The sequence below is a fragment of the Protopterus annectens genome, chromosome 7.part0 (assembly GCF_019279795.1).
Source record: "Protopterus annectens isolate FY-2018-M chromosome 7.part0, PAN1.0, whole genome shotgun sequence".
NCBI classification, from domain to species: Eukaryota; Metazoa; Chordata; order Ceratodontiformes; family Protopteridae; genus Protopterus; species Protopterus annectens.
This window is the reverse complement of record NC_056739.1, coordinates 734,894,521-734,908,047: the sequence shown is the minus strand read 5'-3', so window position 1 is coordinate 734,908,047 and position 13,527 is coordinate 734,894,521. Positions and strand designations below refer to the sequence as shown.

General features: G+C 45.4%; 1 protein-coding gene across 2 annotated transcripts in view; it reads right to left on the bottom strand.

The window, feature by feature from the left end:
* Positions 1-13,527, bottom strand: part of TAF6 (TATA-box binding protein associated factor 6) — a 1,437,250-nt gene that overhangs the window by 422,630 nt on the left and 1,001,093 nt on the right. For both annotated transcript variants that reach the window (XM_044077259.1, XM_044077258.1), the window contains one exon: positions 10,574-10,699. In XM_044077259.1, the coding sequence (XP_043933194.1) occupies positions 10,574-10,699 (126 nt within the window). The remainder of the gene's footprint in view (positions 1-10,573; positions 10,700-13,527) is intronic.

The window sequence follows — 13,527 nt, the reverse complement described above, 5'->3', positions numbered from 1 at the left end:
TCGTGTGAATCCTTACGCGGTATCTGATGCCAGCGATTACATTTGCTCTTTTTCGCAGATATCGCCTAAATAGTTGAAACAAAACCTACAGCAACCAAGCTCAAGTAGTAAGAAAAACGAAACCCCCAATGGGGTACTTATCTTTTTTGAAGTCTTCGGACTAAGGAGCGGAACGGTCGAAGCGTATGTAGTCTGCGGCTGAAAAGTTTTGGGGTCTGTGTGCGCAGACGTCACATTTATAGTCCCTGGTTTATGGCTCTAAGTGTGATGTCCCATGCACCTACAGCAGCCAGGCAACAGCCGCAGTGGTGAAGCGGTAGCGTTGTCGCCTCACAGCAAGAGGTTCTCCCGTTCGAGTCTCGGCTGGAGCGCCTTCTGTGTGGAGTCTGCATGTCCTCCCTGCGGTCGAGTGGTGTTCGAAAGACATGCTGAATGGGCATACCTTCATTGAAGGCTGGGTGTCAGGCTGGCACCTTGGCACCGTAAAAATCTATTGCCAATCATTAGCGGACCGAAGTTCCGCTGTGGCGGCCCCTAACCAGGAAATGCCAAAAGAAGATAGGAGCTGATGTCAGATCGCCTGAGGGCTGGAAATCCCACAGTTTGAATACTGCAACACAGGAATAGAAGGGCATCAGACCATTGGTTCACAAGCAGCCACTGAAGAACCTTGCCAGTGGAACTAATGTGATCGCTGCTGCCATGGAGCCCAATGCCTAGAGAATTTACCAAGCCGGTATTTTGCTCGAACGAAGGAGAGGGTGAACCTACGATTGTACTTTCTGCAACTCATGGTGGGGAAGCAATGCCACACAAGACAAGGTGTTGAGACGAGCTCCAATAAATTCGTATCCTGAGAAAGAGTTATTCGAGACTTTGCAAGACTGACTGTGATGCCCAACTGTTGAGAGAGTTCCAGAATGAAATCCATTGTCCATAGTAGTAGATGCCTGGTGGAAGCAGTGAAGAGCCAGTTGTCTAGGTAAGGTAACACTTGGAATCCGTGCAGCTTCAAATGTGCTGTAACCACTTCCATGCATTTGAACACCCTTTGGGCCGTGATGATACCAAAGGGCAGCACTCTGAACTGGTTATTTATTTATTTTATTTTAATATCTAATAACTGGCTCCTAGTCGAAGTGGAGAAACTTTCTTGAGCATTTGTCCATGGCAGTATTGACTGAACCATGACCATCCAGAATTTTGATTGCTGGACAAATTTGTTTAGAATACTGAGATCCAAAATTGGTCTCCAGTCCCCTGTTTTCTTTGGCACTAAAAAGAATCTTGAGTAATATCCGGATCCTACTTGGTCTGGTGGATATTCTTGGATGACTCTTTTTTTCTAGCAGTTTTTGAATTTCTAATGCTGCTTGATCCCTCTGACTGGGTGGAACATTGGAGAGTCTTGCTTGGATTCTCGGGTAAAGAGTGAAGGGGATTAAATAATCTCTGGAAATGATCCTTAACACCCAGGCATCAGCAGTTATGTGTCGCCAGGCGGTTGGGTGCAAGGAAAATCTTCCTCCAACTGCCTCCAGAGGTAAGCAATCGGGCCCCTTTCAGGAGTGCTGGTAGGGTTGACCAGAGGAGGACTCCCTGGAACCCTGATTCTGTGGACCACCCCTGCCCCTTGGACAGCATCTTCCACTGCAATTCCCCCCTCTGCCACGAGGGGAGTCCGAACTACGTGTGTCCTGGAAAGGCTTCTGGGACTTCTTGAGCCACATCTTACCACTGCTTTGACTCCTGGAGTAGGATCGTTGATGAGTGGAAAAAGATACACCCACAGCAGACAGAGTCTTTCCATCCTTTCCACACCTGGACAGAGTTTCCTTTACTTTGGGCAGAAACAATGAGACTCTATCAAAGGGAGCAATGACAAAGGAAGACTTGAATGGTTCTGCAAACTCGCAGAGGAGCATCCAAGTGTGTAGTCGAACAGCAATGCCTGAACCTGCAGACCTGGTCACCCCCTTGACTGTATGTGCAATGAGCCTCATGGCCAAATTCGAAATATACTCCAGGGTAGCCAACTGTGAGGACACCTTTTCTTGGACCCCCTCAGCCACTGTTACTGCCAGGGTATCTGACAGCTCTTTGACCAGATCCCTCTAAAGTCTAGTAAAGTGTGCCAACAAGTTCAAGGACCTCATGGAGAAGATTGAGGATACATAGACCCGCTTCCCAAATCTGTCCATCGCCCTGGATTCTCGTTTAGGGGGATGTACAGTAGAACTTTCCTCGGCTAGTTCTTTCTTGGTGGCAGCCACTGCCACCACAGCATTAGTAATCCCTTTGTCCAATGTAGATGATCCTCAGGAGAGGAAAGTATTTTGTGAGGTCTCCAGGGGACAGGTTTTACAGAGTCAGGCGCCTTCCAAGCCCGCTGAGCTATCAATTTGATTAGGTTATTAGTAGGATAAGTCAACCAAGAGGTAGACAGGTGAGCACCAAAGGCTTGCAAGTACATGGATTCCTCACAGGAAGGGTCTTTGTGCTTCCAATCACCCCTCTGTTTTAGGATCTCAAGAATGTCTTTGAAAAAGACATCTTCCGGGGGTGACCATGGGAAACCTTCCCCCTCATCAAAATGTGTGTCCTCCATGACAGATTCTTTGGGAGAATCAAGGTATTTCCCCTTACACAATGTCTTCCGAGATGGCTCTTCAGTGGGAGCATCTGAAGAGGACTCAGAAGAGGGTACGCCTTTAGTAGGCAAGTTTTGCAACCTTGGAGTTCACTGTTCTGGGATCGAGGTTGGTGGGAGAACCAGTAAAACTGGGGGTCAAAGGGAGAGACTCCGGTAACACAGTAGCCACCTGAGATGAGGCAGTGGCTAAGGCTCTTTCCATGGGTTGAAAGGCAGGACCCCCTGAGGCGGGATGGGAGCCTGGAACAGAGACAAACGCTGAACCGGGGTCACACCCCATCCTGAGAGACCCACCTGACGACCAGAAAGTACAGTTGTGTACCTACCATAAATGTAGATGTTCGAGTGTATTCACTGTTGCAGTCATTACAATTGGGTTATCCTGCTGGCAGGCTACCCGCAGTCGGCCTGAGTTCCAAAGTCTAGGTCCAGCGTCAGTTGCTGTCGCCTCTTCCCTGACGTCAGTGCGCCAGGGGTATAAAAGTTGCAGCTGACGCCATTTTCTTCAGTTTTTCTTGCCCCAGATGTCAGGTGCCCCAAAAATGGTAGGATAAATTATGCCAATAAGCATGCATGCACATAAAACAACTTTTCCTTCATCTACAAGCAAATACACCACATAGGTTGTACAGGATAGAGAAGTACAGATAAATCCCAGCAAAGAAAGGGGGCATGGAGGGAGGGTAACCTGGACTGCAACAGTGAATACACTCGAACATCTACATTTATGGTAGGTACACAAATGTACTATGTTCGTGTTTCACTGTTGCAGTCATTACAACTGGGTTGAATCCCAAAGCTAAGGTTGGGAGGCTGGAGCTAAAAAGGATTAGGAGAGGCTATAAGACCCTGCAGAACTGCAGTGGCAAAGCCTGCCCTGGATTTAAAGTAGAGAGGTAAGTTATAGTGCTTTGTAAAGGTATGCACTGAACTCCAAGTTGCAGCCTCTAAGATGTCTTTGGTTAGTACTCCTCTGGGAAAGACTGCTGAAGTGGCTGCTGCTCTGGTTGAGTGCGGCCTAATGTCCTTAGGCACTGGTTTTCCATGCTGTGAATAGCAGAAACAAATGCAATGGCCTATCCACTTTGAAATAGTCTGTTTTGAGATAGGCTTCCCTTGTGATGTTGCAGCACATGCCACTAGGAGTTGATCAGTTTTTCTGAAAGCTTTAGTTCTGTCCAAGTAGAAGCATAGCGGTCTGTGAATGTCCAAGGAATGCAGAATTCTCTCACCCTTATTCTGTGGGTTTGGATAAAAGGTAGGCAAATGAATTGTTTGATTAAAGGCCACACTGGACACTACCTTAGGCATAAATGTAGGGTTTGTCCTCAGCAAAACCCTGTCCGGATGGAAAATGATAAAAGGTTCCACAGCCATGAGTGCCTGTAACTCTGAGACTCTTCTAGCAGAGGTTATTGCTAGGAGCAGAGCTGTTTTCGAGGATAAGAATTTTATGTCAGCTGCAGAGGCTGTCTCAAACGGAGGCAGTGTGAGTTTTTCCAAGACATAATTGAGGTCCCATGCAGGTACTGGTGCTCTCCTTGGAGGTCTTATGTTTTTGGCCCCTCTGAGGTGCTGCCTTAGTAAGGGATGTGAAAAAATAGGTGGTTCTGTATTGTAATGAGCTGAAATGGCAGAGGCATGAATTTTAATTGATGAAAAGGAAAGGCCTTTATCCAGCATCTCAGTTAAGTATTGTAAAATCTGAGGAATATTTGGAACAATCCTGTCAATACCTTGTGCTTGGTTCCAAGCACAAAATCTCTTCCATTTGTCTGCATAAGATTTTCTGGTGCTAGGCCTCCTGGCCTCCAAAATAACATTCATCACTGCTTTAGAGAGAGGTGTGTCTTGAGAGGCTATATTATCTGCCATGCCGTCAGGTTTAAAGTTTTGAGTTGGCTGTGCAGTATCTGACTGTCTTGTTGGGTCAATAAGTGAGGAATTTGAGGTAATGTCCAGGCTGGGCAGTGAGACAAGCTCTTTAGGATTGGATACCAGTGCTGGCGGGGCCAGTCTGGGGCAATCAGTATCATTTTTGGTTTCTCTTGTCTGACCTTGAGGAGTACCTTGGGGAGGAGAAGCAGAGGAGGAAAGGCATATACTGTTAGATTTTTCCAGCTGAAAGATAGAGCATCCACTTTCCATGCTTGCTTGTGATAAGTCCATGTGCAGAATCTTTGTAGTTGGTAGTTGTGAGGGGAGGCAAATAGGTCTATGTCCGAGCATCCCCAGGTCCTTGTTATCATGCTGAAGACTTGTGGATCCAATTTCCACTCGTGTGGATCCATTAGGTTTCTGCTTAGTTCGTCTGCCAGAGTATTTTTCCTTCTTGGAAGGAATTGTGCTTGCAGATGTACTTGGTAAGTCAATGCTGTGTGCCACAAGTTCATGGCTAGCCTGCAGAGGGGGTAGGAATGTGTGCCTCCCTGCTTATGTACCACATGACTGTAGTATTGCCCGTCTTTATTAGTAGTTGTCCTGGGTGAAGTTGATCCTTGAAGGCTGTTAGGGCATTCTGAACAGCTAGCATCTCTTTTTGATTGATATGTAGATGCATTTGACTTGCGGACCATGTGCCCTGAACACATCTTCCTGCCATATGGGGCCCCCCCAGGCGTAATCTGATGCATCTATTGTCAAAGTTTGCCTGGCTGTGGGTAAGGTGAATGGCTGTCCCGTGTTGTGGTGACAGGCTTTTGCCCACCATCGAAACTCCTGTTGCAGGCAGGGAATGAGGGTAATTATTGTTTCCAGGCTGTGGCAATGTTGAGTCCAAACACTTTTTAGATACCATTGAAGTTTCCTCATATGCAGTCTTGCATATGGAATTAGCAGAATGCAGGATGCCATGAAACCCAAAGCCTGCAGAATTTTTCTTGCAGATAACTGGGTCTTGTTGCCAACATTTTGAAATAAGTAGTCAGTTGTCTGTGTTTGTCTGGCATGAGATAAGCCATCTGGGCAGTTGTATTTAAGCTTGCACCCAGGAATATTATCTCTTGAGAGGGTACGAGTTTTGATTTCTTCTCGTTTACTGTGTACCCTAGACTTGTCAGTAATCTTTTTACAAACGCCAGATGCTGTAGTAGAATGTCCTTGTTCTCTGCTTGAATAAGGCAGTCATCCAAGTAAGGATATATTTGTATTCCTCTTTGTCTGCAAAATGCAGTTACTGGTGCCAGGCACTTTGTGAAGACCCTGGGCGCAGTAGATAAGCCAAAGGGCAGTGCAGAGAATTGGTAGTGCATTGAGCCAGCTTTGAATCCGACGTATCTTCTGCATATTTGTCTGATTGGGACATGCAGGTATGCCTCTTTTAGATCTAAAGTCACAAGCCAAGCCTTCTTGCCCAATATGGGCAGAAGCTGCTGTAGAGTCAACATTTTGAATTTTGGAATATCCAGATATGTGTTTAGAATAGATAGGTCCAGTATTGGTTTCCAGGCTTTGTCTTTTCTGGGTACCAAGAACAGTCTTGAATAGAATCATTGACCCTGCTCTTGTTCTGGTACTTGTTGAATGGCCCTCATGTCCATGAGGGATGAAACTTGTTTTTGTGCCTCTGCCCATTGATTGCGTGGCAGGTCTGGCATACCGTTTTGCCTTGGCAGGGTGCGAAAGTGGAACCTGTAGCCTTGTGAAACTATATTTAGAACCCATTTGTCCTGGGTGATCATGTGTCAATTTTGTGAAAAAAGTGCTAGTTTTCCCCCCAAAGCGGCTGCCAAAAGAGAAGTGCTTGGCGCTGGAAATGGGAAGTCATTGAGACTGTTTCCTGTATGGCTGTGATTTTTCCTCTCTGCTCTTGGAGGTAGAAGTACCCCATTGTTTAGGCCTGTATGAGCCTTGGGGCTGTGATCTGCCTCTGGGGCGTCTGTATCTGCCCCTTTGTGGTCTATCTGACACTGGAAAGGACCAATTTTTTATAGGCCAGTTCCTGCTAAATCTGGGAGGCTGTACCTGTAAGAAATCATTGACTGTTTGCATAGATTTAGCTTTGTCCTCCATTTTCTTCAGCACCTCTTCTGCTTTAGCACCAAACAAAGTATCATGCTGTAAAGGAGCGTCTAATAGTTTTGCTTTTCTTTTAACCAAGCATGCCTCCTAATGACAGAACCTGTAACAGCGGCCCTGCAGGAGGCCTAAAGAGAATCAAAACCACATTGCAAAGTATGCTTTCCAACTTGTTCAGCTGCATGCAATAAATCCTGCATTTCTTTATTGTCTGCACATTCTGTACTTGCTGGCATTTTCTGTTTAAGCAAAGACACAAGATATTGCTGATACTTAAGCATATGAAATTAGCAATTTAAGGCTCTTACAGCCAAGGTAGTAGAGGTATAAATCTTTTTGCCCCATCTGTCTAGGGAGCTAGAATCCCTATCAGAGGGGATAGGGTTTTTTGCAGTAGAAGCCTTCACCCCCTTGGGACCCTGAGAGATGGTTTCAGGGTCAGCTGCAGGGTTCTTATAGAGAAATTTATGTGAATCAGGAACTCTGTAGTATCTGTCTGGCTTAACCGGAGCTGGTGGTAAAAGAGTCTGGAGAAAAACTGGACTCTGAAAATACATCACCTACAATGTCTAAAACAGGCAGGATAGCAAGGGGCCTGTGCTGGGGCAATAAAAGGAAATCTCTGAGCCTTTTCTTGGATTCTGAGTAGTCTTGGCTCTCCCAGTGGAAATGCTCCCTCATAGTATGCAGTGTTTCCCCAAAAGAATAATCCTCAGGAGGAGAGGCTGAAGGAATAGATTCTTCAGCATCAGAATCCTCATAGGGAGGAATAGAATAATCCTGTTCAGAGGAGGAATCAGAGGAAATGGAAACCTGGTCTGAAGATTCATATTCTAACTCTTGCCTAGGCCTCTTTTCAGGAGGGGGATGGGAAACCCTGATCAAAGTAATAAGGTCTTCGGCCATTTTAAGCATCTGTTTTTTAGGCATGGAGGCCTGTCCAGGTGAATGCTGCACTTGTTTCTTTGTCTTCAGAACTGCTTTAGTCTTTGCCTTTATAGCTGAAGTAGGTTACACATATAACTGTGTAGGCCTGAAAACACCCTCAGAAGCCGATGCCTGCTCTGCGGCTCCAGACCCATCTGAGGGAATGGTTTCCGAGTGTCCAATACCTTGAGTTTCCAGAGGCCCAGTCGGCTCCATGTGGGAGTCGGAAGCGGCCTGTGGCTCTGAGGTAGTGGGCGTCAGGGGCTGCAAAAGCGCCTCACTGAGAACCAGCGAACCGGCGACTGGCCTAGAAGAAGCCCCGTCGTCGATTTTGGATCTCGGATGCCTGTCCTTTTCTTTTTCTTTTCGTTTTTGTAAACTCCGGTAGTCGGCTGATCCGACGGCATTATATAATTAAATCTTCTGCCAAAGTAATGAAATGCAAAATCGTACCGATGCTTAATAGTGCGTTGGTTAAATCTAGCACAAAACCGACAACTAGCAACTTTATGGTCAGGGCCTAGGCAAGGAATACAGTAAGAATGAAAATCCTTATGAGATATTTGCTTCCCACAAGAAATACAGTTATTAACTTTTTCTGACATCGGTCTGGAGCAAGAAAAAAGTTTCCCCAATGGGGTACTTGGCGTTAATGAAGACTTCGGATCTGAAATTCGAATTTGAAAACTTCAGGAGTTGGCCAATTTGAAAACTTCAGGAGTTGGCCGAACGGCACCTGCAAACTTCTTTTGCTTTGGGCACCGCGCGGCAAGAAAGACTGAAGAAAATGGTGTCGGCTGCATCTTTTATACCCCTGGCGCACTGACGTCAGGGAAGAGGCGACAGCAACTGACGCCGGACCTAGACTTTGGAACTCAGGCCGACTGCGGGTAGCCTGCCAGCAGGATAACCTAATTGTAATGACTGCAACAGTGAAACACAATGAACATCAGAGGATGTGTCCTCTGTTGGCGCAGCCCAAAGAGGCAAGGCCAGCTCCATAGAAAAAATTAGAGCCAACTCAAACCACTCGGGCCCGATGGCGAAGACATGGTCCCAAAGGCACCGAAGGCGTCAGAGCCGTACCAGCCGAAGACAAAAAGATTGTCGGTGCTGAAGTCATTGGAACCCGTGAAGTTGGAGTTGAGAGCTCTACAGCCTGTGAAGAAGCCAGAGAAGGAAAATAAGAAGGGATCGAAGGGGAGAAACCCCCTGCACCAGAAGGGAGAGGAGGGAAGACCCCTGGCTGTCAGGATCTGATCCACCAACATTACTATATCAACTTCTGAGAGACTTCCGGTGGAGTGAACAGACAACCCAGGAGGTGACTCAGGTCTCTCCAGATAAGGGCTAGGGAGTTGTCCAAGGGGTCCATGGAGGAATAAGTGGTCCTGGGCTGAGTAGAAATATCAGTCTTCTGCACCATCTACGGGGCCGTGGGAGATATGGGTGCTGGCACAGCAGCGGTGGCAATTGGTGCCAGTGTCGGAACCATGGTCAAAGTAAGGAGCAGTAGTACTCACAGTTTGAATGGGCATCGTGATTGGTGTCAAAGGCACCAATAAGGGTAACAGTGCCGAAGATTTAGACCATTCCGAAAGCTTTGGAACCTTAGCTCTCAGTTCCAAATAGGAACTAGCAGATGCATGCTTATGCTTTTTAACAGTCGGTGCCAAGAGTGATGGCACCAAATGGGAAGATATGGAATCAGAGGGCGGAGGAGACTTGTTGGCCTTGGACAAGGCTTCTTTGAAAGGGGGCTTTAAGAAGGCCTTTGAGAATGAGCATATTTTTCCACTCTGTTAGAGTTCTATTACTGAAACCCTGGGAGATTGTACAGATCTACACTTAAGTGGGACACACCCAAACAGTACACACAACAGTCATGACCATCTGAGTTTGGCATTTTTCTGCCGCACTCTTTACATTGTTTGAAGCCAGTACTATAACTTCTGGATTTATCTGTCATCACCCTAAATAAAACAGGAGAGGCAGAAAGAACAGAAAAGAAAGGACGAGAATGGCAAACAACCAGTCACACCACAAGGAAATCCTACCAGCAATGGTAGAAAGATTACCCAATGGTAAAGGAGGGTGGGAGGGAACTACCAACGATGGTAGTGGAAATGTACCAACAGTAAAGGGAAAGGTAAACAAGCACACTCACACTATGGGTAGACTAGAGAATTTGTGAATTCTAAACTACTAGAGATTAATATCAGCAAACCAATTGAGAAAGAAAAATAAAGTTTTAATTAGCTTCGAGGGAAGAGTTGGCTGACACATCTTGCTGTAAGAGCGATAAACAAGATCTGAGGTAATGTAGTGAGAAGCACTGTGGGTAGACTAGCAGATCGAGAGATTTTTTGGCTGATGCGAGCTATATATCGGATGGATCAGTTCTGTGGATCGGAACCATACCCACAAGTCAAGAACAGATAAAGACTGACAACATCAGACTGATACTTATACTTTTGTATGAAGAAAAGAAGAATGATACCAAGTAGAAAAAAAAATATTCCTGCACTATGTCGCAATAAAATCAGTACCTGTCTGGACAGAAGAGCAATTTAACTGATACACAGAGATAGATGGGGAAAATATTTTACACATCAAGTAATAAAAGTGCTTTCTTAAATCACAGATTCAATAAACAGTGCATAGATACAACACCGGTGCTTTCTTAATCGGACATTCAGTAAACAGTGCACGGGTACGATACTGGAGTTTTCTTAATCACACATTCAGTAAACAGTGCAAAGGCACAATATCTTATACAAAGAATCAAGCTGGTGTTTGACGGGCATGTCTGCAACACAATAAACATGTGTGTTGTTATCTCCTGACCCCCCCCCCCCCGGGACATGAATGCTCAAATGTCAAGTCACCTTGGCCGACAATTTGTCATTCCTCCTGTTTTTCAAACTGATAAAAAATTATAACGTTAAAAAAAAATCCAATAATATTATTCCATACCAGTAGTAAACTCTGTACATGATCTGCCCCAATTTTGTCAATGTTGCTGACCACAGGACCTTCAAGCACTGCTCGGATACGTTCGCCCTCTATCTGCAATCGTGGCAGTATCAGTGTCTTTATCACCTGTGAGCAATATAAATAGTTTAGTCAGTTAACTGAAACAGAAAAAAATGCACACACTAAACAGATGCACGTTTAAGGACAACTAGATAAGAACCAAGGAGATTTATATCTAAAACTGGCAAAACAAACAAAAAATGTATTCAGATTACATACAACAGACAGATGTTTACTGTTACACATTTCTGGCTCTGACTGACCGCCACATAACATAAAGAACACAAACAGCTTCCTCCGCAATATGCTTATACACTTGTTTTTTAAAATTTAAGGGACCGGCCTGTTTCCTTCACACAGACACACACACACACACACACACACACACACACACACACAGACACACACACACAGACACACACACACACACACACACACACACACACACACACACAGACACACACAGACACACACAGACACACACACAGAGACACACACAAAAAATCTACAATAAATCCTTGACGTATATATTTTCTAAAACGCAATGCCAACTGTACCAGTACCAACATTAACACAGTACAGTTGTGTACACTTAACATAAATGTAGATGTTCGAGTGTATTTACTATTGCAGTCATCACCTGTGAGTTATCCCTGCTGTGGCAGCCCTCAGCTGGCCTGAATACCACAATGTTTTTGTGCGCCGGCTGCTGTCGGCTGTAGTCCGACGTCAGGTCATCAGTACTATAAAGCAAGGCAGCCAACGTCATTAAATCAGTTTTTCTTGCCCTAACCAATCAAAAGCACAAAGGAAAAGAGAGTAGTGGTCCTGGTGGCTAAGAGCCACCTTGGGAAGCCTGTGTCCCCTAGGGGAAGATGTGAAATGGGGGATGGAGGGAGGGAAACCAAGACTGCAACAGTGAATACACTCGAACATCTACATTTATGATAAGTGTACACAACTGTACTATGTTCTTCGTGTTTCACTGTTGCAGTCATCACCTGTGGGAGGATTCCCAAAGCTGAGGTAAAGGGTGGAAGGATATGTAGAGCCCTAGGTATGGGTCAGAAGGACCTGCAGGATTGCAGAGGCAAACCCTGCCCTAGACTTAGAAAAGAGAGGTAGGTGGTAATGCTTTGTAAAAGTATGGACAGAGATCCAGGTGGCTGCTTCCAATATGTCCTTGGTAGGTACTCCCCTGAGGAAGGCAATAGAAGTGGAGGTTGCCCTTGTGGAGTGGGTACGGATCGACTTAGGGATGGGTTTCCCATATAGTCTGTAGCAAAAATGGATACAGTGTGAAATCCATTTGGAAATGGTACATTTGGAGATGGGCTTCCCCTCTGCCCCTGGGGCAAAGCTTACCAGAAGCTGGTCAGTTTTTCTGAATGGCTTACTGCGGTCCAGATAGTATCCGAGTTTTCTGTGCACATGTAGTGAGTGTAAAATTCTTTCCCCCTTGTTTTGAAGGTTGGGAAAGAAGGTGGTGAGGTGTATGGCCTGGTTAAGGGTCACATCAGATACCACCTTGGTCATAAAAGAGGGATTAGTCCTCAGGGAGACTCTGTCTGCATGGAAAATTATGAAGGGCTCAACAGCCATGACAGCCTGAAGTTCTGAGACCCTTCTGGCTGAGGTGATAGCTAGTAGGAAGGCAGTCTTCCAGGACAGGTATTTCAATTCTGCTGAAGCAGCAGGTTCGAAAGGAGGTAAGGTTAGTTTCTCTAACACATAATTCAGGTCCCAGGGTGGAGAAGGAGGTCTTCTGGGAGGCCTGATATTAGAAGCCCCTCTGAGGAATTGCTTAATCAAAGGATGAGAGAAGAGGGCTGGGTCTGAATCAACATGGGCAGAGATGGCAGAGGCATGGATTTTAACAGAGAAGAGGCGGCCACTATTGAGCAACTCTAAGTTACTCTGGAGTAATCCAGGATGAGAGGCCCTAACCCGTCAGAGCAAGAAAAAAGGGTACCCAACGGGGTACTTAGCTTTAGACATTTTCTGCTGAAATTCAACTTTTCGTAGCGACCGACCGGCACTCGTACGAACTGCTTCTGCTACAGGCTCCACGGCAAGAAAGACGTAATGATGTAATGATGTCGGCTGCCTTGCTTTACAGTACTGACGACCTGACATCAGACTACAAGTGACAGCAGCCGGCACACAAAAACATTGACTCTGGTATTCTGGCTGGCTGAGGGCTACCACAGCAGGGATTACCCACAGGTGATGACTGCAACAGTGAAACATGAAGAATATCAACAGTTGCTACAGTAAGTCGTACAGATACATACAGTCATCATACCAACACAGATAATTCTTGACTATGAAAGACTTGTAATAGAAAAGAGGCAATCATATGAAAAGCACTAAAGAGGAGGCACACTTGTCAACATCTTCAGTAGGGCAAATCAGATTCACAAAGTTCAGACATAGTTTACACTACAATGTAGTGACAAGGAGATTGGCAAATAAAAAGGTACTGAGGAGGTTAAAAGGTATGGAGAAGACTAGGTACTTGCACAAGCATGAAACAGTTCAAGCTGCAAAACGTCTTGGAATATGTAAGTGGAGCTGCTTCAAAGTGCAAGGGCAAGTTTTTCCACTGTAATGAGATAAGGTTACTAAACTTTTTCTCCTACTCCACCTCATCTGCATACCATTCATAGTTAGCTCAAAATGACACTAGTGCAAATTAAAGTACAACTGTATTAAAGATGGAGAGTAATTGCAGAGGATTATGTTCATTCTTGCTGCACTGACAACACTTTGGAATTTTGTGTCCAGTCCTGCTTCCAGAGCTTTTTACTCCCCCCACCTGGACATTAGCATATATGTGATATAAAGAATAGTCACCTTAAATCTTACCATAACCATAGATTGTCCTTCTCTTC